This window comes from Castanea sativa, chromosome 1 (assembly GCF_040712315.1).
Source record: "Castanea sativa cultivar Marrone di Chiusa Pesio chromosome 1, ASM4071231v1".
NCBI classification, from domain to species: domain Eukaryota; kingdom Viridiplantae; phylum Streptophyta; class Magnoliopsida; order Fagales; family Fagaceae; genus Castanea; species Castanea sativa.
Genome location: NC_134013.1, coordinates 83,631,394 through 83,652,290, shown reverse-complemented (window position 1 = coordinate 83,652,290; position 20,897 = coordinate 83,631,394). Strand labels below are relative to the sequence as shown.

General features: G+C 36.1%; 2 protein-coding genes across 4 annotated transcripts; one reads left to right on the top strand and one right to left on the bottom strand.

Moving 5' to 3' along the window:
* Positions 1-162: 162 nt before the first annotated feature.
* Positions 163-6,311, bottom strand: LOC142635717 (cation/H(+) antiporter 3-like). The gene is made up of 5 exons (XM_075809833.1): positions 6,280-6,311; positions 6,125-6,191; positions 3,015-3,245; positions 1,481-2,488; positions 163-1,290 (listed from the first exon to the last, which is right to left on the bottom strand). The coding sequence occupies exons 1-5, from the start codon at positions 6,309-6,311 to the stop codon at positions 163-165; spliced, it is 2,466 nt and encodes an 821-aa protein (XP_075665948.1).
* Positions 6,032-11,973, top strand: LOC142622902 (mannosyltransferase APTG1). 3 transcript variants are annotated; one of them, XM_075796462.1, is made up of 10 exons: positions 6,032-6,333; positions 6,602-6,867; positions 6,992-7,109; positions 8,979-9,083; positions 9,333-9,619; positions 10,389-10,670; positions 10,750-10,951; positions 11,171-11,322; positions 11,419-11,581; positions 11,696-11,973. In XM_075796462.1, the coding sequence occupies exons 2-10, from the start codon at positions 6,653-6,655 to the stop codon at positions 11,777-11,779; spliced, it is 1,608 nt and encodes a 535-aa protein (XP_075652577.1). In that variant the 5' UTR covers positions 6,032-6,333; positions 6,602-6,652; the 3' UTR covers positions 11,780-11,973. The 3 variants fall into 3 exon arrangements, with proteins under 3 accessions (XP_075652577.1, XP_075652578.1, XP_075652579.1); XM_075796464.1 differs by lacking the exons at positions 6,032-6,333; positions 6,602-6,867 and adding an exon at positions 7,891-8,338; XM_075796463.1 differs by lacking the exons at positions 6,602-6,867; positions 6,992-7,109 and having other exon boundaries at positions 6,033-6,333.
* Positions 11,974-20,897: the final 8,924 nt, after the last annotated feature.

The window sequence follows — 20,897 nt, the reverse complement described above, 5'->3', positions numbered from 1 at the left end:
GAGAGGAGAAATATCATACACCAGTGCAACCAAGAATGTGAATTTAAGGGGGAATAAGTGAGAATTTAAGGGAGAAAAAAAGAAGAAGAAAAAGAGGTGAACTGCCTACATAAAAATTTGGAACTACATAGGCTGTAAATGGTTAACAGTTTTCACCTTCTGTCAGTCTGCTACTACTGTCATTTGTTGTTGCTGCACCACCAAGACTGAACATCTGGCATTGAAATCTGTAGAGGCAAGCATGTCTCCCATAACTCCAAGCTCTGGGAATTCACTCCATTCATCAAGACCAACTGTAAGAGGGCTCTCCACATTGTATCTTCTCCCAACGATGAAAAGGTCGAAGTTATCTATTAGTTCTCTCAATTTTGTTGCTGTCTGAGGACCACCATTCATTCTCTCCTCTACATAAACTACATAACCTTCACCATCACTAGTAGTACTTTTGTGCTTGAGTTCCTTCAATGCCTCTGAATCCAGCATTTTTTCCCAATCAGTAATGCCTTCTTCACCCTCAGGAATCAAATGTACCACAGTCAGGCGAATGCCAGAGTCCATCACCATGCGTTTGGCTATAGAAAGTGCCTCTCTATCGTCATTGCCTCCCATGAAGATCACAGCAACACTATATGACCCCAGCCCAGCAGGTGTTGAATTTGAGCGTCTCATATGGCCACGGTTAACAAGGATTGCCACAGAGCAAGGTGCTATCTCAATGACACTAGAATTTAGGGTCCTCAAGGTGTGGTCGTCAAATTCAACAGAACCATTAATGGTATATTTCCGATGGAATGGGAGTACTATAAGAGCAGTGAGTTTGTCCAGTGCAAGCGTGCAGATGTCCTCGTGCATTAGCTTGGGTGGGGAGATGGCCGTAAAGGCATTGATGAGTACAGCTTCATGATTTCTCTGGAAGTGGGTGAGCGCAAGAATGACATCTTGGGAGTAGGAGCGGTTAGAAAGTGTTTTCTTCTGCATTTGGTGTGAAATGAAGATTGGGGAGGCTCTACCAATTAGCTCAATCAGGTGAAGAGCATGAACAACAAGGGGTTTGTCCCTTGTTGGACGTATTGTCTCAAGTAGGTCAATAGTGGCAGTAATGTGGTCTGGTCTGTGGATGCAGGCGAGTATTCGGAGCTCTGCATTTGGTTTAAGATCAATTATATTTCTTCTCTGGTAGCCTGCATATTTCCTCGATGGATCGTACAAGCGTCTTATCATAATTGGCACAATGCTTGCAGTGACTAAAACAGCAAGCATTCCAATACTAAAGATCTCCATGTTTAAGTTCTGCATTGAATTAAAAATTAAAAAAAAAAAAAGTTATTTAAATTGAGTATGATGATTAGAATTTAAAACTTTGGTTGCTTTATTAGAAAAACATAAAGGGAGGTGTGGTAAGATGCAATTGATGGAGAATAAAGTAGAATACTGAAAATGAAACAAATGATTTTTATGTCATGGAAAGTATTTAACGTACATTATTGCCTCTGGCAAAGCTATAGTCGGCCATTTCAACAACGCCTTTGCAACTCATGATGAGAGATAGCGTGATGGCATCATTCTTAGGTATTTTGGTGACATATGAAGGCACCCAACAGCCTCCAAACTTGGCGATGATAACCACAACCAAAAGGATTGCTTGACCAACTACTAAATTGCTATGGAAATTGATGTTTGACAGATTCACCTTCATCATACTTGTGGTTACAAAGACCGGCAAAAGCACACCAGACACCATGCAATCGAACTTATTGACTAGAGTAGATCCCAATGGTGGTCCATCTGGTACAGCCAAACCGAAGATAAAAGGCCCAAACACAATCAATTGGTTAAACCAATTAGACAGCAAACCTGAACACAACACTGCAAAAATGATGGTATAGATATAGATGTCCCTCACAGGCCTGCCTTCAGGGGTTTGTCTGATCATCCAATACATAACAGGCCGAGCAACAAACACAACAAGAAGGAGAAAGACTATAATAATCCCAAAATCCATGAAAGCCTCTTTAGTTGATCGATCATATGCCACTTTAGCCAATCTGAAAATACTGGTGAGAAAGGTACTGAACAAGTCACTCACAACTGCTGCAGAGAGCCCAAGTCTACCAATTTCAGAATTTAAGATTTTGAGTTCACTTAGGAGGCAAGATATGACTGGAAATGGTGTCAAAGAATGTGTTGTGGTTGCGAGGATAAGTTGCAGTCTTTCGTTGCCATTTAGACCCCAGTGATTACTGAGGAAATTTTGCGCAATCATACCAAGTATTAAAGGCGATATTAGGGAAGCAGCACCAATATACATGGCCCTTCTTCCTGTTCTAAATATAATGCTCATATCCATTTTCACTCCACTTAGAAATAGAAAGAGTGTGTAGCCTAACAAAGATATTGTACCAAGCAGGTCTTGACTTACAAGGGGGAACATGAATTCTCCATAGTTTTTTATGCGTCCTAGTATTTGAGGACCGAAGAATATGCCAGCCTGGTTCATACATAAAATCACAGATTTTTAGTATGGCTTTTCAAACCAAAGATCTGGATTATATATTTAATAATTTGAACAAGTTGGTTAAGTATTCCATATTTCATAATAACTATAGCATAAAATCATGGAAGAAAACAAAGAATCACAGCAACATGACAGACTACGTCACAGCTAATACTAATCCACAAAGTCTTTCCAAAATTTTCAATTGTAATTAAATATTGCACTCTCTTATTCTACAGTGACCTTTGTAAATTTACGTTGTATTTGCAATGTAAACTTACATTATATTCGCATAAAAAGTGGCAAATATTATACAAATTTGCAAACGGTGGTAAATATTGTACACTTTTGGCAGATATATTCAATATTTGCCACCCCAAACCCAAATATGTTTTTTGAATGCTTACATTGCTGAGTCTATGACAAAATTATGCTTTTACAAGGGTGGCCATGCAAACAAAGAAGTATGTATCATAAATCAGAATAAGAAATAATTAATCTCAAGGATTAAAAGACATACTATCATTTCAGAGACAAACTTTGGTATTCCAAAGTTCCTGAAAACCAAATGAGAGATCTGGGTAGTGGCGAAAATAGCAACCATCTGTGTTTGAAGCAGTGGCAACGAAAACTCGGTGAGAGGTGCAGTCATATTCGTCCAAGCCCCATCTGAATTCACAGCAGGTGGTAGTCTAATGCAAACTTCTTTTGGCACAATTCGTTCATCCATTTGATTGGATTCAATTAATTCCTGACTGAGTTACCGAGAGAGACAACAATTAATGTACCAAGAAAAGATGACAACAATGGAGGTTTATCAAACTTAGCACTAATTATATTGGCCAAAAAAAAAATTAGCACTAATAATTTTTATATAGAGAAACTATTTCACCATCCTGTTTCTTGATGAATATAACGAGCAACAATATAGCCTTAAAACCGCGTTAGTTTCCAGAAAATTGTAATTAACACCCAACCATGCATCTTTTGCCTACTAATGTTGCTTTCATTCTTGTTGTAATAACGTCCCACTGGTATTGTTAACAGTTTTACACTTCATTTGGGAGTTCATAAATGTAATTACTGCTTTGTGATTATCTCGTTAACAGTTTTACACTTTGTTGTTATCTTAAAAAAGAAAAAAGAAAAAAAAAAAATGTGCCTAATTGGTTCTATATAGTTTTTTAGTACTATACCAAGCCTAAAACAGACGAGACAGTTATGTTGTTGATTCCTTTGACGAGGAAAAAAGAATCCATATCAAGCACCTAAAAGATGGTTTCAAGTTACAACTATTTTTTGTTACTTGTTTCACTTCCAAAATGTATTATGCCTTTCAAAATATAAAAGAAAACAATATCAAGTCTCAAAGTGGCCATGAAAAATAGAAATCTATTTATATATATATTTTAGTGGGGATTATTGAATTTTCAAATTGTTATTTTATTTTATTATTTTTAGTTGAATTGAAAAGAGAGCTCTGATGTGTACTCATTAATTCTATGCTAAGTAACGGCAAAGATAATACCATGTATACTACCGGAGCCTTGATGTGCCAAGTTGTCAGTTAATGACTGGAGGCCTTGATTTAATCAGTCTAATTCAAGACATTAGAATATATTATGCTTTTCTTTTTCTTGCTAGAAATATATTATGCTACATTATTAGTTAGTATTACATTATATTGTTCTTTAGTCCCACTTTTTGTGAAATTCACTTTAATTTTTCGGATGATTAAAATTGTAACATCTATTACATAAAAATAGTGTCTATATATATATATATATATATATGTATGTATGTATCTCCTAATCCTTAATGTGCATTTGAATCTTATTTTGTTTATTTTTCTTATTGTGCAAAATCCAAAGTATAGTTTTTATTTATTTATTTATTTTTGATCTTTATGGGACAAAATGTTGGGTCTCCAATTTGAGGAATAGTGAGTTCCAAGCCCAATAGCATGTGACATGGTAGGTCCACAATCAAGAGAAGCCTACTATTCAAAAGGGCGCCCACTCTCAATTCATACTTTTTTTTTTTTAAGGAACTGGTAAGAACTCTCATCAGTTCATGCTTCACCCTTTCATTTTAGCAGTAGGAGATGGTTTTTATCGGCTTAAAGCCCATAGAGGTCGTGAGTGAACCTCCTTTACTATACGGAAGAAATAAGCAGTTTAGAGGACTTTTATGCAGGGTTGTCGATATCGTACCGCTACCGGCTGATATGGCCGGTACATACCGTACTGGCCAGTGCACCGGTACCGGTACACTTCTATTTTGTACCAGAAAAAATACCGGCCGTACCGGCCAATTTCGGGCCATACCGGCCGGTACTGGATGTACCGGCTTTTTTTTTTTTTTTTTAGTTTTGTAACTTTTGAATTTTTATAAGGGCATAATGGTAACTTATTTACATTAACTTATTAGTATTATTTTTTTCTTAGTATGTAATGAACAACTAAGTTTTCTATTTTTTATATTGTGTTTTTTTCTTTCTTTTAATTGATACTAAAGTCTAAAATTATGAATAATTTGTTCTGAATTGAGGTAATGTTTTATGATAAACTTTTATATTTACTATAATATAAGTGAAATATTATATGCTTATAAACATGGTTCTAGAGATTTTGGTGTGTGTGTCTATATATATATATATAAAATAGCGATAAACCCGAAACGGTACACCAGTATTGACAGGTATCCGAAATATATCGTACTCGTGGCCAAACCGGTACAGCCTCCTGTACGGTATTGACTTCCTTGCTTTTATGTGATTATTGCTTTCAACCATGATCAATCACATTTTATAATGTTTGCCAGGTGATTAGTTTTATGACTTGGAAAGGTTAGGAGAGGTAACATTCTTCATCTATTTCTCCTTAAAACTTGAAAAAAAAATCTGTCATGTATAAGAATATGTATCCATCTTTACATAAGAGGGTAAAATTGGATACATATATATTAAATACATGTAATACAAACTCTTTAAATGTCGTGAGAAAGCAAGAAACAATTGACATTACGCTTGAATTTAAGGAAGAATAGAATTTCAATACTTCCAAGTAATTGGGTGGAGAAGATTTTGGGAAAATTTGAAGAATAGATAATAAAAAGATTTTGGGGAGGAAAATATAATAGAAAAGTAAAAGAAAAATGCTATGTTTATAACTTTTTTACAACACTTATATAATAAATCATAAATTGTATGTTCGAGTTGTTATTAATAGATAAAAAAGTAATTTTAATGATATATTTAAATTAAAAACAATAACATTTTACCACATGTAACTTTTGTATAAATATTATGAACTTAATATTTCTCTATATAAAATATATCATTTTAATGAAATTAGGATTTGAGAGGATGAAATTAGAAATTTCGTTGGTTAAAATATGATTTTTTTTTTTTTTTTTCCTGGGGTTAAGTTTTGGGTGATAATAAAAAAAACAAAAAAAATAAAAAACAACTGGTGCAAACTCCTTTGTTTACACATTGCAATATCAAGAAGCCACATTAGCCTTTCACAAATAAAGGAATACACCCTACCACACCCAATACTTCCTCATTTAACACCTAAATTTCACAAAATCAAAAACCTTGGGTCATACTCATACCGATCAAAGAACCACCATATCCAAGCCCAACCCGGCGGAGACCCGGTCGGACAGTCTGGAAAAAAGTGACCGGAGCCGCCTTTGCGTGGTGCTCAGTTCAAATTAACCCCATTCTTTTCCTATTCTTTCTTCTTTAACTCAAATTCCCCAAATCCCAAAATTCAAACCCACACTGAAATCCCCAAGCTTTGAATTCCATTTCCACCCACTGGACTGAAATGGTAAGGGATACAAGTTTAGTTCTTTAGTACCCATATGTTGAATTTTTTTTTATTTTTTTACGTAAAGCTATAAACTTTATTTGGATTTGTCACATTTTGATTAGGTACATAGTTCTAGTAGTAGTATGTGTGGATGTGCTAAAATACATATACTTCGTTGTCTTTAAGGTTTTGCTGAATCTGAATGAAGAATGAAGTGCATATTTGTCTGTTGAATAATATGCTCTTTTCATTTTTCTTGTTTTTGTGCCTTGCAAAAAATTTTCAGGGATAAAATCATGTGGTGAATGATATTTGTATAAGTGACTGTTAGAAAACAATGAGGCAGAGACACAAGAATCCAACCATTCCACCACCCAATCAACCCACAACCCAAAAGCCTAAACTTTCAAAATCCTTTATATTTTCTTCAACAAAGAGGGTCTTTGCACTCTGCTTGGCGTTCCGGGTGGTCAATGCTTTGTTGGTGCAGACCTATTTCAACCCAGATGAACACTGGCAAGCCCTTGAAGTTGCTCACCGCATTGCTTTCGGGTAACTTCAATTTCAATCTTTATTTCTTTGTGTGTTTATTTTGCTTTGAGAAGGAGTGGAATATGCTTCAAAATTAGCTTAGTAATAATGGGTTTGTGTTTGATTTGGTTGGTGAAAATGGAAGGTATGGGCATTTGACATGGGAGTGGAAGAAGGGGATTCGTAGCTATTTGCATCCAGTGCTGTTTGCTGTACTCTATAAAGTTCTTTCTCTATTGGGTCTGGATACACCATGGTTCATGGTAATCATATCTTTTTCTTCTCCCTCTAAAAATGAAAATTGTTATACATTTTTTAAAGGGTATCTCATATGGTATTTCTAGACTAGTTAGGATTATGATTTTAATATTAGCTAAAATGACTGAAAAAGTTTCACGGGTTTTTTAATTATATTTAGCACAACTTCATCTAGGCAAGGGCATCTAGTAGAGAAAACCAGTTCTTTTAAAAAAAAATTTATATGAGTGGTGAAACTAGATCAAAGTACGATTATGATTGTTGGTTAGCAGTTAATATCTGAGGACTCAATTGGTGTAGCATGAACAGGATGTGTGAGGATTTTTTTTTTTTGAGGTGGACAAGGATCTTTGCTGCTATTTCATATTTCCTCCTAAGACTTGCATTTATAGGAAAAACTGTTTCTGTTTGGCTTGAGGCTATTTGAAAATATAGAAATTTACTTAATCATGGAGCTATAGTTGAAGGCAAAGTACACACAAAGGAAATCGACCATTTATCAGTGTAATCTGTATTTGGAACCATTCTTAGTTGCATAATTACTACCTACACTCGATCATGTGTCATAATAACCTCTAAAAACTTAAAAGGATTTAATATGTTCAATGTATGAAATAATAAAACAATTATTTCTAAACATGGAGGGCTTTTGGGATCTGCATATTACAGAGGTTTTATTTTAGTTCGAAAGTTACTTCTTCATTGTTGGTGCAGTTTTCACTCAAACAAAGTTTGCTTCAATATCCCTAAGCACACATTTATTTTCTGGCTGGCTGTGAAGAGCAGACTTATAACATGGGAAAGGCTAGCAGCATGGGGATATAGTGGAGACATCCTATGCACATTTTTTAGAGTCAGGATGGAGTCACAAGATCTCCTATTTTTTGAATGATCTTTTACTAAGATAAAAAGGAAGTGTTGAGGAAATATCTGTTTACCAACAAAGTTCAAAGCTGGTTTGATGAGCTGAGTTGGGCAATTAACAAGTTCAAGGGAGGACGTTTTATGCAGAAATTAAGCAAGTTGGCCTGAGAAGCAACCATCTACCTAGTTGGATAGATTGGAAGTCAAGGATTGATAATGGGAACCAAAAATCATGTTAAAATGCTGATGGTAGCGATGATGGATGTGAGGTGCAGGATATTTTAAAAAGAGGGTTAAAAGCTCTATTCAAGATAGGGAGTTTTGTAGCATTGGAGGATCCCCTTCTCTGTTTTTGGTGCTCATTAGTTAGGTACTGATGTAGTGTTTTAGAAACTCTGGTTGCAGCTTTTGCCGCCTGTGTTTGTATTGTGGTTTAAACTTTGCACTCTCCACTTGATTGAATAGAAATTCTAATTGATCAAAAAGAAAAATGTTGCTTCAATATGTATTCTAGACTTCTAACCATGTTTGGAATTTGTTAGAATCAGCTATATTAGGGTTTAAGTGATGCATTTTGTAAATAATTTGATTGGAAACTGTTTAGATAAAAGTGAGATATTAAGACCATAATATATCCATAACCTCATTGATTTAGGTTCTCTTGTGGAGTTTGTAGGATTTGAATACCTGTCACTTCTTCCTGTACATATATTAGTGCCATATAAGCAATTACAACTTATGCAAAATTTTGAAGATGTATGGGATTCTTTTTGGGTATCAGATGCATTGTATTGTTGCAAAATATTTAGTGTCATTCTTTTTATTTCCAATGAATGTTACTAAAAATTTGTTGTGGACACATGTTTCCAGAAAATAATTCACATTCATATCTTTAGAAACATTAGTTTCTGGTTTCTTTTGCTTACAGTGCTTCCATAAATGCATTAAATCTTGGCGTTATATTTGTAATCTTTCAAAGATATTTACTTCCTATATTCCTTTCTTCATAGATGAGGGCTCCACGGCTGCTACAGTCCATATGTTCCTCAGTTGGTGATTTGTATATGTACAAGCTGTCAGATGTCCTCTTTGGCAATTGTGTTGCAAAATGGGCTGTATCCTTCTTATTCATACTCTTTACAGTTTATTTAATTTTTATTTTTTGGAGGGTGGGATTGGTAATGTTGCACATGAATCTAGTGGGTGGTGAACCCACAACCTTAATAGTTTAGAATATTATCAATATATATCCTAACTTCATTTCAAGATGGGGAACTACCATTTCATCTTTACTATAGATAAAATAGCACTGTTGTTACTTATTAAGGCAGTTGTGATACATGGCATACTTAACCTTATTGCAGCTCTTTGCACAATTGGCAAATTGGTTTATGATATTTTGTTTCCCTCGCACGTTGTCAAATAATTTGGAGACTGTTCTTACACTTATTGGCCTATACCACTGGCCCTGTATTAGAGATTCTTCCACTAAAATTCCATTGGTTTCAAGGAAGTGGGGTCTGGCAATAGCAGCATTGGCTTTTTCTATTCGACCAACAAGCGCTATTATATGGGTGTATGTTGGCCTACTTGAGCTGTTTGTGACTCGTGATAGACTAAGATTCATTTTTCTTGAGGTGGCTCCCATTGGGTAGGTATTAATGCACCTTTTTTGTTTGTTATCGCAATTTTATCATTTCTTTTGTGCCTTCAAATTCATGAATTCATCTAGCTATTTTTTTGTTGTCTTTTTCTGTTCATGCTTTTAGAAAGGGACTCTAATTATCTCTAGTTAAAATTTTCTCTTTCCTTCATTGACTTGCAATAATCAATTGGTTAGTAAACATTATCAAACTTTAAGTTGATATCCGAAATGCTAGAGAGAGTTTTATTCCAATATTTAATGTAGATGAGAAAAAGGTATTCTGTTGATAGGCCACCTTTTTCCAGTACAAAGAAAAGAAAATTTTAGAAATTTATATTTGATTAGGGAGAAACAAATGAAGTGCCACTTCATAGCAATTTGCTCATTGTACATGCACACAAACATGTAAAATCTATTTTAAATAAATTATGTTATGCACATGATGAAGCTGATAGTGCAAGTAATATTTATTGTGAAATTCCTTATAAGATGTGATATGGGTGCAAGCTATACCTGTGCATACTAAACTTTGGTGGATCAAATGTAAACCTGACATTGAGGAGGCAGAGGATGGGTGCTTATTGGAAAATATTACACATACTCAATCTTTTTTATATCTGAAAATATTTGACTATTTGAAGAGATTTAAGCATAATAAGATGGATTTATATTGTAAGCCTCCTCACAACACTGTTGAAAATATCCACATCCCCCTCCTTTGGTGTGTTTGTGCATGATTTATATAATGTCCCTTACAGTTTGACTAATGTATCAGGGTGCTGGTTCTTGGACTAACATGTTTATTGGATCGTTTGATGTATGGCTCGTGGGTCTTAGTACCTCTTAATTTTCTAAAGTTCAATTTTCTGTCCTCTGGAGGAGATTATTATGGCACTCACAAGTGGCACTGGTACTTCACTCAGGGATTTACGGTCATGCTCTTCACATTCTTACCATTTTCTGTAGCTGGCATCATACAATTCAAACAATGGAAGTTGTCTGGCCTTATAGCATGGGTTTTAGGACTTTACAGTGTACTGGGTCACAAAGAGTTCAGGTACCCTTGTCTGAGAATTGTTTGTTTTGCACATATATAGGTGTGAATATGCATATTTTGAACCTTTGGTTCTTTACAGGTTTGTCCTGCCTGTGCTCCCAATAGCTTTGATGTTCTCTGGATATGCATTAGCTAAGATGAATGCATCTGATTCTCCAAATGCTGAAAAGAAAGGATCTTTGAACATTCATACCAGATGTCCGTCAAAAATGCAAATTTTCATCTTCTTCTTGCTTGCTACCAACATACCAATGGCCTTGTATATGAGTTTGGTTCATCAGGTACATCATTTTCCTTGCCAATGAAACAAAGCTGGTTACCTTTTGCTCTTTCCCTCTTCCCTTCAATTGTTAGAAATTATTTCTGCCTTATAATTTTGTGTGTGTGTGTGTATAAATTTTGTTAACTAGAATAGGAGGGGAAAAAATAATCTGCCAAAGCTTTTAGAATAGAGTTATTTTTTGTTTTGGTTGATACATAACTGCAAGCATGCTAAACAGAGAGGAACTGAAGATGTAATGATCTATCTATCCAAAGAAGCTAGAAATGAGAAAGTTGAAAGCATCCTTTTCCTAATGCAATGCCACGCAACACCTTACTACTCCACTTTGCATCACAACTTACCTATGCGTTTTCTCGACTGCTCACCAAGGTTTGGCAGTTTGGCTAAAATACTTATTTGTTCCCCCGTGTAATCTCTAAATGCAGATGGTTTATAATTCTTACTCTTTAATGTTTTGTTCAACAGTGAAGAGAAAGGAGTCCTAGATGAGTCTGATCGTTTCATGATGGACCCTGTCAGTTTTGCATCAGAATTTGCAAAAAATTGGTCAAAACCTAGTCATGTTGTGTTGTTTGATTCAGAAGAAAGATTATTGAGGGATTTTCTAATCTCGCATTCTTATAGAGAGGTACATGCTAAGACTATTTATTTACGTTTTATTTCTTTTGTCACTTTTAGCACTATTCATTTTTAGTTTTGTTTTGGTTTTTGTTTCTGGCTGAATCTTTTATTATAATGGCAGCTTAAAAGGTTTTTCCATTCACATTTCAAAGTGGACCGCAATCTTCAATCATCGGTTGTCGTATATGTTTTGGCAGGCCACTGACATTTGTCTTCTATGCAACCAATCTATGTCGCCTAGCCCTTAGCAATTTGATTTGATTTTTTTTTTTGGAAATGTATTGTTCAAGCTTATTGTGGTAGAATTTTATGTCAGTGGTACATTTAACAGGAATACTTTTGATGGACAACCCTCAATTTTTTGATCTGAAATATTAAGATGATTAATGCTTTGCAGTAGCTTATGGATATATATCTTTTTCTGATTTTACAACATAATGTATATGGTTACCAAAGTATTTAAGGGTAATCCGTAATCCCATAATCAGTTGAATCTCCCTTTCCCCAATTATTGTGAGGAAAAGAAAAGAAAAAAGAAGAAGAAGAATCCTGATCCTTGCTTTTGCTTCCAGTTAAATGGCCTATCATTGACTTTTGGTAACGCAGGTTCAAATCCTATATTCTAGGGATGAGGCTAAGTATAATTCTATTATATTTGTCACTGGTTCAAAATTTTCGAAACCCCAATTAATTTGCGCAACAACCAATTGATACATGATGAAACAATGCTTAATTCGACTTCAGTTGCAAACTTGCAATAATAAAAAATCACCATAACCCAATTGGGCTTTACCTTCAAACTATGCTGTTGCAGTTTTTCTTTCTTGGGACCTTTTTTCAGAACGATGTTAAGGATGGGCTCCTTAATGTAAATCTTGAGCTGGGTTTGCTAAATCCAGTAGAACCATTACCGGACCGGGTTTACCTCTTAACTTATATGACTTTACCTTGATGTTCATCCGCCACATTGAGAATGGTATCATTCTTTCTCTTTCCAGAAATGATTGACAAGGTATTCATATGTTACAAACTTTCCTCATTTGGAAATTTGAATTGACGGATACGGGCACCTTTAGCTATTTTCATAGCCTTGAAAATTTGAATTGAAGGATACAGGCACCTTTAGCTATTTTTATTTCCATAGCCTTGAGATCTCATCTAGCTCTTAGGGTTCTTCCTCTCCCATGTGGAGTACACCTATGGCTATGATCTTATGTCTAGTGTTGGCCTTATTTAGTAGTGTAAGACAACAAACTTTCCGCTAGAAGCCAATATTAAACTGAATGCAATAGATGGTGAACTACAACTACTACAAAATGTTACTCTCTATCATTAGTTGGTAGGGATTTTGATCTATCTCATCGTTACATGGTTGGATATTGCCTATGTCGTTGTCTTTTGGATCCCTTATATGTGAATGATAAGCTTTTTCATGGTTTTCTATTCTCATTCCAATCTCCGTTTTACAAGTTTCTTCAATGTAGATTGGATAAGGGATCCTACTAATCGGAGATCTACAATCGTCTACTGTTTTCTTCTAGTCATTTATCTTATTTAAGTAGTAGTTTGCTCTAGCATTAACTACTATGCTCTTATTGACACAAACTTTAAGCTTCTAGTTACGTTGCTTGCTACAGGAGCTTGTTTCACACTTGCACCTCAACACATATATTACCTCTTCTATTTATTATGATAATTGGAGTGCCATTCTTAATTGTTTATAGGGACATATTTTACAAGCACCCCAAATATATTGAGATCGTTGGCCATTTTATGTAGGTATGCTATATTTCTGTCATATTACTTTCACTTATTAATTGGTTGAAAACAAGCCTCTTTCACAAGTTTGTTTTTGTACTATTGTTAATAAATCCTTAGACTATAATCTTGAGTTCAAGGGAGCATGTTAAAATATTACTTTAATTAACTGTAAGCCCTAATGCCTCAACTCATTATTATTATTTGTACACCACTCATACTTCTTATATATCACTTATAGGCTAGAGAGAGAGAGAGAGAGAAAGTTTGCTTCAACCTCACTACTCTAATTATCATCCTTGATACTGCTCTAATATTTGTTTTTATAATTAAGAAGCAAAGTCCTGATAATTTATGAAAATATTACTAAAGCTCTCTGTTGGATCTGATCCATAAAACAAAAGAGGCTATTACACATTACGTAAGGTCATATAGGAGAAGGAAAAACCTGATTTTCTTAAAACGCAGCTCAAAACGCGGCTATAGGTCCAGACAAAAATATTTTTTTTAATAGGGTGCTATGTACAGTAGAACAAATTTTTTTTATAAGGGAGGGTTATAGCCGCGTTTCACAAAAACGCGGCTATAGATCCAGTCAAATAATATATATATTTTAAAAACATGACTTGTATATCCAAATAAATTTTTTTTTATATATAAGGGAGGGGCTATAGTCGCGTTTCTGAAAACGCGGCTATAGGTCCAGTCAAATAATATATATATTTTAAAAAGATTACCTGTGCATCCGAATAAAATTTTTTTTATAAGGGAGGGGCTATAGCCGCGTTTCTAAAAACGCGGCTATAGGTCCAGTCAAATAATATATATATTTTTTAAAAGGATGACCTGTGCATCCGAATAAATTTTTTTAGTCTAAGGGAGGGTTTATAGCCGCGTTTTCAAAAACGCGGCTATAGGTAACACCAATTACAAACCCCAGAACCCACTTTCCCACCTACCCCCACTCTTATCTTTTCTTTCTTATCTTTTCTTTCTTTCGTCAATCTCTGCTTTCCTGGGTTCTTTCTTTCTTTCTTCTCTGCAAGTCACGCAGAACTCCTTTCTTTCTCTTTTTTTTTTTTTTTTTTTTTTCCTTCTTCACTCTAACACAGCTCTTTTTTTGTCTTTGTTTCTTTGCTGCTGCTTCTTTTTTTTTTTTTTTTTTTTTCTCTCTTTCCTTCTTTTTTTCTCTCGTTCCTTCTTTTTTTCTTTCAACACAACGCACACTCCTCTCACCGGTACACTCCACACCACCTTATACTTCATTTTTCAAGCAAGGGTCACTGGAAAACTTCAAGCTTAGCACCATATCATTGTTTGAATTAAAAATTCTCTAATTTTTTAATGGGTATTATACTTTTTCTAGAAGTTATTTTTGCTATTGTGTTGCTGATATTGTGCTTATGTTTAAATAGGTTTGTGTTCTTGAGCTTTTGTGTTCTTTGAATGGATTTAGTGTTAAATTTGGGTTTGTTTTGTTTAAATTTGGAGCACGTTGCATTTGTACTGTCAGTATATGGTGTTTGATTTTGAATTTTTTGGGTGTTTGATTTTAAACTTTTTGGGTTTGTGTTTGATTTTGAATTTTTTGGGTTTGTGTTTAATTTAAAAATTCTTTTTGTTTGAATTTTGAATTTTTCGGGGAAAAAAAACCCAGAAAATTATTTTTGTTTAAAAAAAAAAAGCTGAATTTTTGAATTTTTTGGGGAAAAAAAAACCCCAGTAAATTTTTTTTTTGTTTTTAGGGAGGGGTTATAGCCGGGGTTTAAACGCAGCTCAAGTCTGGTCTGTAGCCGCGTTTTTAAAAAACGCGGCTATAGACCTGAAGCCTATAGCCATGGTTCAAAAACGCGGCTATAGACCCGCAGGGTCTGTTGCTACGCCGCTTAGGCCGGGTTGTAAACGCAGCCATAGAAAACGCGGCTTCAGGTCTATAGCCGCGTTTTCGGTGTCTATAGCCGCGTTTTTGAAACGCGGCTATAGACCCCGTTTTTTGTAGGATCACTTGCTGTTGCTATTGCCAGTTGGCCAACTTGACTGACTCTTCAGCAATGTCTTTAAAACTCCCACAACTATGTCTATGGGCAATTAGTTCAGCCACACTTTGCCCATGACTATGGACTCAGATATAGCTTTATCTATACAGCTTAAATGGCCATGTCTTAAAAAAGCTACAGTACCCTGAAAGCCAAAGCCAAGCCAAGTTCTTTTGGCAGTTCAGAAAAGAGTCAAAGGCCCATACATAAAGAGAGGAAAAGATATTGCAAGGACCATATATTTTTTTTTAACAGAAAGGTTCATGTACATGAAATCAAAGGGAATTCAAGGTGCCAGCTACTAGAGAGGTTTGGATTTGTATGGATCATGAAAAGTAGTCAATTCATTTACATCACATACACTGCATACAGCAGTAGAAAGAGACTCTAGTTGTCAAGATTCAGACTCTCTAAGAATGCCTAGCTAGCAATAGTAGATAGGGGGGGTAGGTCACAACTCACAAGTGAACAAAGAAGCTTTATTGGTTTTTATCTGAATCAAGACTTACCTAGTCTAAATGGAAATGAGATGACATTGCAGAAGAAGCAACAAGATTAGGAGACAAGGATTGAAGACAAGTCTACCAACCTGTACACTTGGACGTGGTCCACTGCTTTACTTTGAAATTTATACTCATGCTCATAGGGAGAATCTTTACAATGAGCTCCCCATACCGATGCATCTCGTTCTCTCGAAGTTTTCTACCCTAAAACCAAACAGACCTGAACATTGTAGGACCCTTTAACATCAAAAAGTGATAGTGCTACAGAAGATGTTACATAAAGCAGTTCATGCATATCCAGAACCGGCATGGACTTTTTAATTGGTAAAATGTAAAATCAAATCATTAATCTTTAGTAATGAATAATTTAGGATATTATTGTGCTTTGTTCTTTGATTGGAAAGTGGTGGAGTTCGCTTTGAACCCTTGGTTGCTGATTAGTAGACTATCATGGCTAGCTTAACTCTCTTCAAAAGCCAATTGAACAAAGCCACACATACATATCAAGAAGTCGGCTAAGGGTGGTATAAGGTCTTCTGCATAAGAGCACAGAAAGTTGGATGAATAATAATGAGCTAGTTCTACACGTGTGCTTTCCCTACATGAAGGAAAAATAATTGAAACCATAACAAGACTTAGTCGACTAATATTAGTTCCTTATACAGAATTAATTCTACCCAACGATGCAACAAATCTCCACCTTGTCTTGTATTTATTTATTTTTTTTTTTATAAGATAAAATCTCCACTCTAATTTAGCTCCACACCAAGGGTGCACAGTAATCTTGTATTAGTTAAGCCTCACAAAACGGACCTCTTTCATCGCCTTCATCAAAGCCAATGTAAGTGCTATCATTAATTGTAAATAATCAGCTTGTTCAAAGGAATTGACTTAGTTATCATACCTCTTGGATTATCCATTGTAGCCTGTACCACCCTTTCGTTATAACGTCGCCTTTCGATTGATGGCACAACAAGGTAAGATGAAGACATAACCTATAGAGATATCCTTTTCCTCTACACCATTCTACCAACTGCAATAGCATAGGAACAAAACATACATGTGCTCCTTTTCCATCTCAAATTGTGGTGACGAAGCCGCCAGAAGATTTAAATGTGCCGCAAATGGAGTATTCATTGGCTTAGATCACTACATACTAGAACATTCAAGTACTTTCTTCTCAATGTGATTCTTCTGTGATATGAACAACTTGCTAGCTTGTCGATCCCAACAAGCCGTTTCCCAAAGAATTTTTTTCATAAATTTTGCAACCCGATTTTGTTGTGGTGTTCTTCTTTGTGCCCATTGCAAGAGATTTTTTTTTCCTCATCTGATAGTGTTGCTGGCAAAACATCCTTCCCCTTCAGTGCTTTCAACAATCCTTGTTGTACTAAGAAAGCACACATCTTAATTATTATGCCACAAATTGAAATCAATTTTCCCATTAATATTTTCTATCTCAAATTTTGTTGCCAATGAAACATTTATCGTCATTTTGAAAAATCCAAGTAACAGATAACTAGACAAGCAAATAGATCTTGCGGTTATTGAAACAATCAATTGCTTCAATAATGAACCCAAAGCAAAACTAAAACATCCCCTCAAATCTAAACAAAGAACCCACTACTCTGATACCAGCTTATTGCTATGGCAAAACTTTTGATACTTATTAATTTGTTATGTATGTTATCCAAAAATAGTGGATTTACATGAAATAGATATAGAAATAAGAAGAAACAATCACATAGGAAGTAAAAAAGATATATGTTGTTTGGCTTTGGAATTACATCCATGTATGACATCAAGGAAAAAACTTTACTAAGAAAATAGAGATTACAAAACATGACACGAGTAATCTAACAAACCCTAAGCTCAAATACACTTAAAGAACTCCCTCTCACAATAGCATAGGACAAGAGAACCTTATCTTCTCTAAGCAACTATTGCCACTTGAACTCTCTTCAAAGCCTAATTGAATAATACACACATGATGTAAGACATGATGTGTGGGTGTGTGTATTAGGATCAAGTTAAATATGATATAAGTTTTTTTTTTTGAGAATCCAATATGACATAATTTTAAGCAATGTTACATCATTCCATAAGAGCATCCACATTAGTGGATGCAAAGTCTTGCCTAATAGAAAAAGACATCAATTTTACACATTTTGCCTCAAAAATGTTCCACATCAATACTTCTATAAGTGTGCATATTTGCACATTTGCTATAGTAACCGTGCATATATGCACGGCTACTGTAGATCTTGTATCTAATATTTTAGATTTTTTTCTCTCTCCTTCATCTCACTCCCTCAGCTTCTCTGGCTCACTTCTCTTGTTTTATCTCTCCCTCAGTCCAGCCTCACCCTCAGTCCACCGATCAGTTCACTGATCACCAGTATCCCACCTACGGTGATCATCATAAAAGCTCAGAACTTTCTAGAACAACAACGCACGAGACCCACGAGAGCCAGAAAGCACGACGCACGACGCATGGAGGAGGCTCTTTGAGATCAACAGGCAAACCATGATGCACGAGACCCAGTGCCATGGTGGAGCTCTCAGGGACATGATGTGTGGGTCCGGCGGAAGCGACAGTAATTGGGATTTTGATCGGGTTGATGGTGGGTTTTGATGGGTATTGATTAGGTTGATGGTGGCTGAGATTTTGATGGGTGGGTTGATTAGGGGTATTGATCGGCTTTGCATAGGAAACCCAACTTATAAAAGGTTTAGAATATTTTATTTGAATAAATGTGTATAATAGACAAACTGATATGGGTGTTATGTAAAAATGGGAGTGTAAAATAGAAAAAATAGGTTTTAAATGTGCAAATATACAAAATTTTTGCATCCACTTATGCGGATACTCTAATAGTTCTTTGAAATAACAATTTGAAAACCACATCATTAGATTATACGTTCTCTATATTCTTAATACACATGTCAATTTTTTTTTGAATTGAATATTATTTATTATTTGATCTAGAAACTCATTATGTATGCATAATTTTAAACAACAAATATATATATTAAATTTAAATATGTGATAGATGAAAAAGTTATCAATTTTTTATTATTTTTAAAATTTGTAAGAAAAAGAAAATATAATTCAATGATGAAATTGTTAAAATTTACATTTAATAAAAAATATTAATTGATATAACCTTACTTACTTAAAGTTGGATATATATATAAAAGAAGTCGGCCAAAAGAAGTCGGCCAAGGGACGTGGTATAAAGTTTCCACATAAGACCAAGAGGGTCAGCTGAATAATAATTTGCATGTTTTGTGTGCTTGTTGTGGGGGGCAAAAAGATCCTGATGAGAATGTGGGCCTTTTGGGCCGTATTAAGGAAGGCCGACCTGCTACTGGGTTTAGAATTTGTTGGTACTATGGGTCGGCCCATACGCCGAGGGTCCGAGGATCCAGCCGAGGGTGAACTTATCCTCGGACGGACACCGAAGAACTCGGGGTTTCGCAATAAAGATTAGGGGATGGCACGGTTAAAACCAATGGTTAAAAGGGGTAAACCCTAGAATGCCCCAGAAGCACTGGTGTTGAAGAAATGTCAAAGATAAAGGTTGCTACCTCCACATTAAAGACCCTGCACCTACCACCCTGGCCGCATTGATGGGGAAGTGACACCTGAACAGTGGAAGAGAAACTTCTGGTTACTATTCAAAGGCACTGGGAAAAGAAATATCTAGGTTAAAGGGGAGGTAAAGCAACACGTGTAAAAGGTATTCAAGAGAGTAGTATTTAAGGAGGAATCTAAGACAGAAAGAGGGGGATCGCCCTCTTTGGAACCTAAAAGAAAGAGAAAAAAGAGAGAGAGAGAAATTATATAAGAACAGTTCTCGGCTTACGTCCGAACAGATTGATTTATAGCATTCTTTGTTGTTTTTGAGTGTTTATAATCTTTAGCTTGCTATTTAATCCTCAAACACTTCTAACCTGGGTTTCAAGCCCACACTCTACAAATTACATTGTTTAAGGCTCATTGGGCCTGAGCCCGTAACTGTTCTTGGGGCCAGGTGCAATTGTGCACTTACAATTGGCGCCGTCTGTGGGGAATCTTGTCTAGAAGAGGTAGGGATATTATGGCAGGCTTAGGCTCTCACCATGCAGAGTCACAAGGATCACAACCGGAAGATCATTTCCAACGTCTTGAACATCGTAGGGATCGTGAGGGGAGTGTCCATACAAAGTATCCAAGTGCTGGCCATACTCATGGAGGGGGTAGCACTACCCATGATGAGGGTTCTAAATCCATGCAGAGGGAAATCAATCGTTTGAAGAGGAAGTTACGCCGCGCTAAACGTAAGGCTTCCCCGTCCTCGTCTAGTTCTTCCTCAGAGGAGGATAGGGGACCTGGCCACAGCTCAAGGTCGCGCACTCCCACCAGTGCAACATCCTCCAGTGAGGAGGGCAGCCAACCAACTCGCAGACGTAAGAAGCCTCGTTCTAGGGGCTTAGGTAACGATACCATGAGTAGGGCGTTGCACCAACTCTCTAAATCTCCGTTTTCGCGGAGGATTGAGAGGGGGAAGCTCCCCAGGAGGTTCACCCAGCCCACCTTCACCATTTATAATGGCCGGACTGATCCGGTGGAGCACGTGAGTCACTTCAACCAGAGGATGGCGGTGCACTCTCACAATGAGACTCTGATGTGTAAAGTTTTCCCCTCCAGCTTGGGACCTGTGGCCATGAGATGGTTTAACGGTCTCAAATCTGGGTCCGTAGGCTCGTTTGGGGAGCTGACTAGGGCATTTGCTTCGCGGTTCATTACGTGTAGCAGAGTCCCTCGGCCGTTGGATTCGCTGCTATCCATGGCCATGAAGGAAGGGGAGACACTGAAAGCATACTCCGACCGATACTGGGAGATGTTTAACGAGATAGATGGTGACTTTGATGAGGTGGCGCTTAATACCTTTAAAGTAGGTCTCCCTACTGACCACGACCTAAGAAAGTCTTTGACGAAAAAGCCCGTCCGCAGTGTACGCCGCCTTATGGATCGTATTGA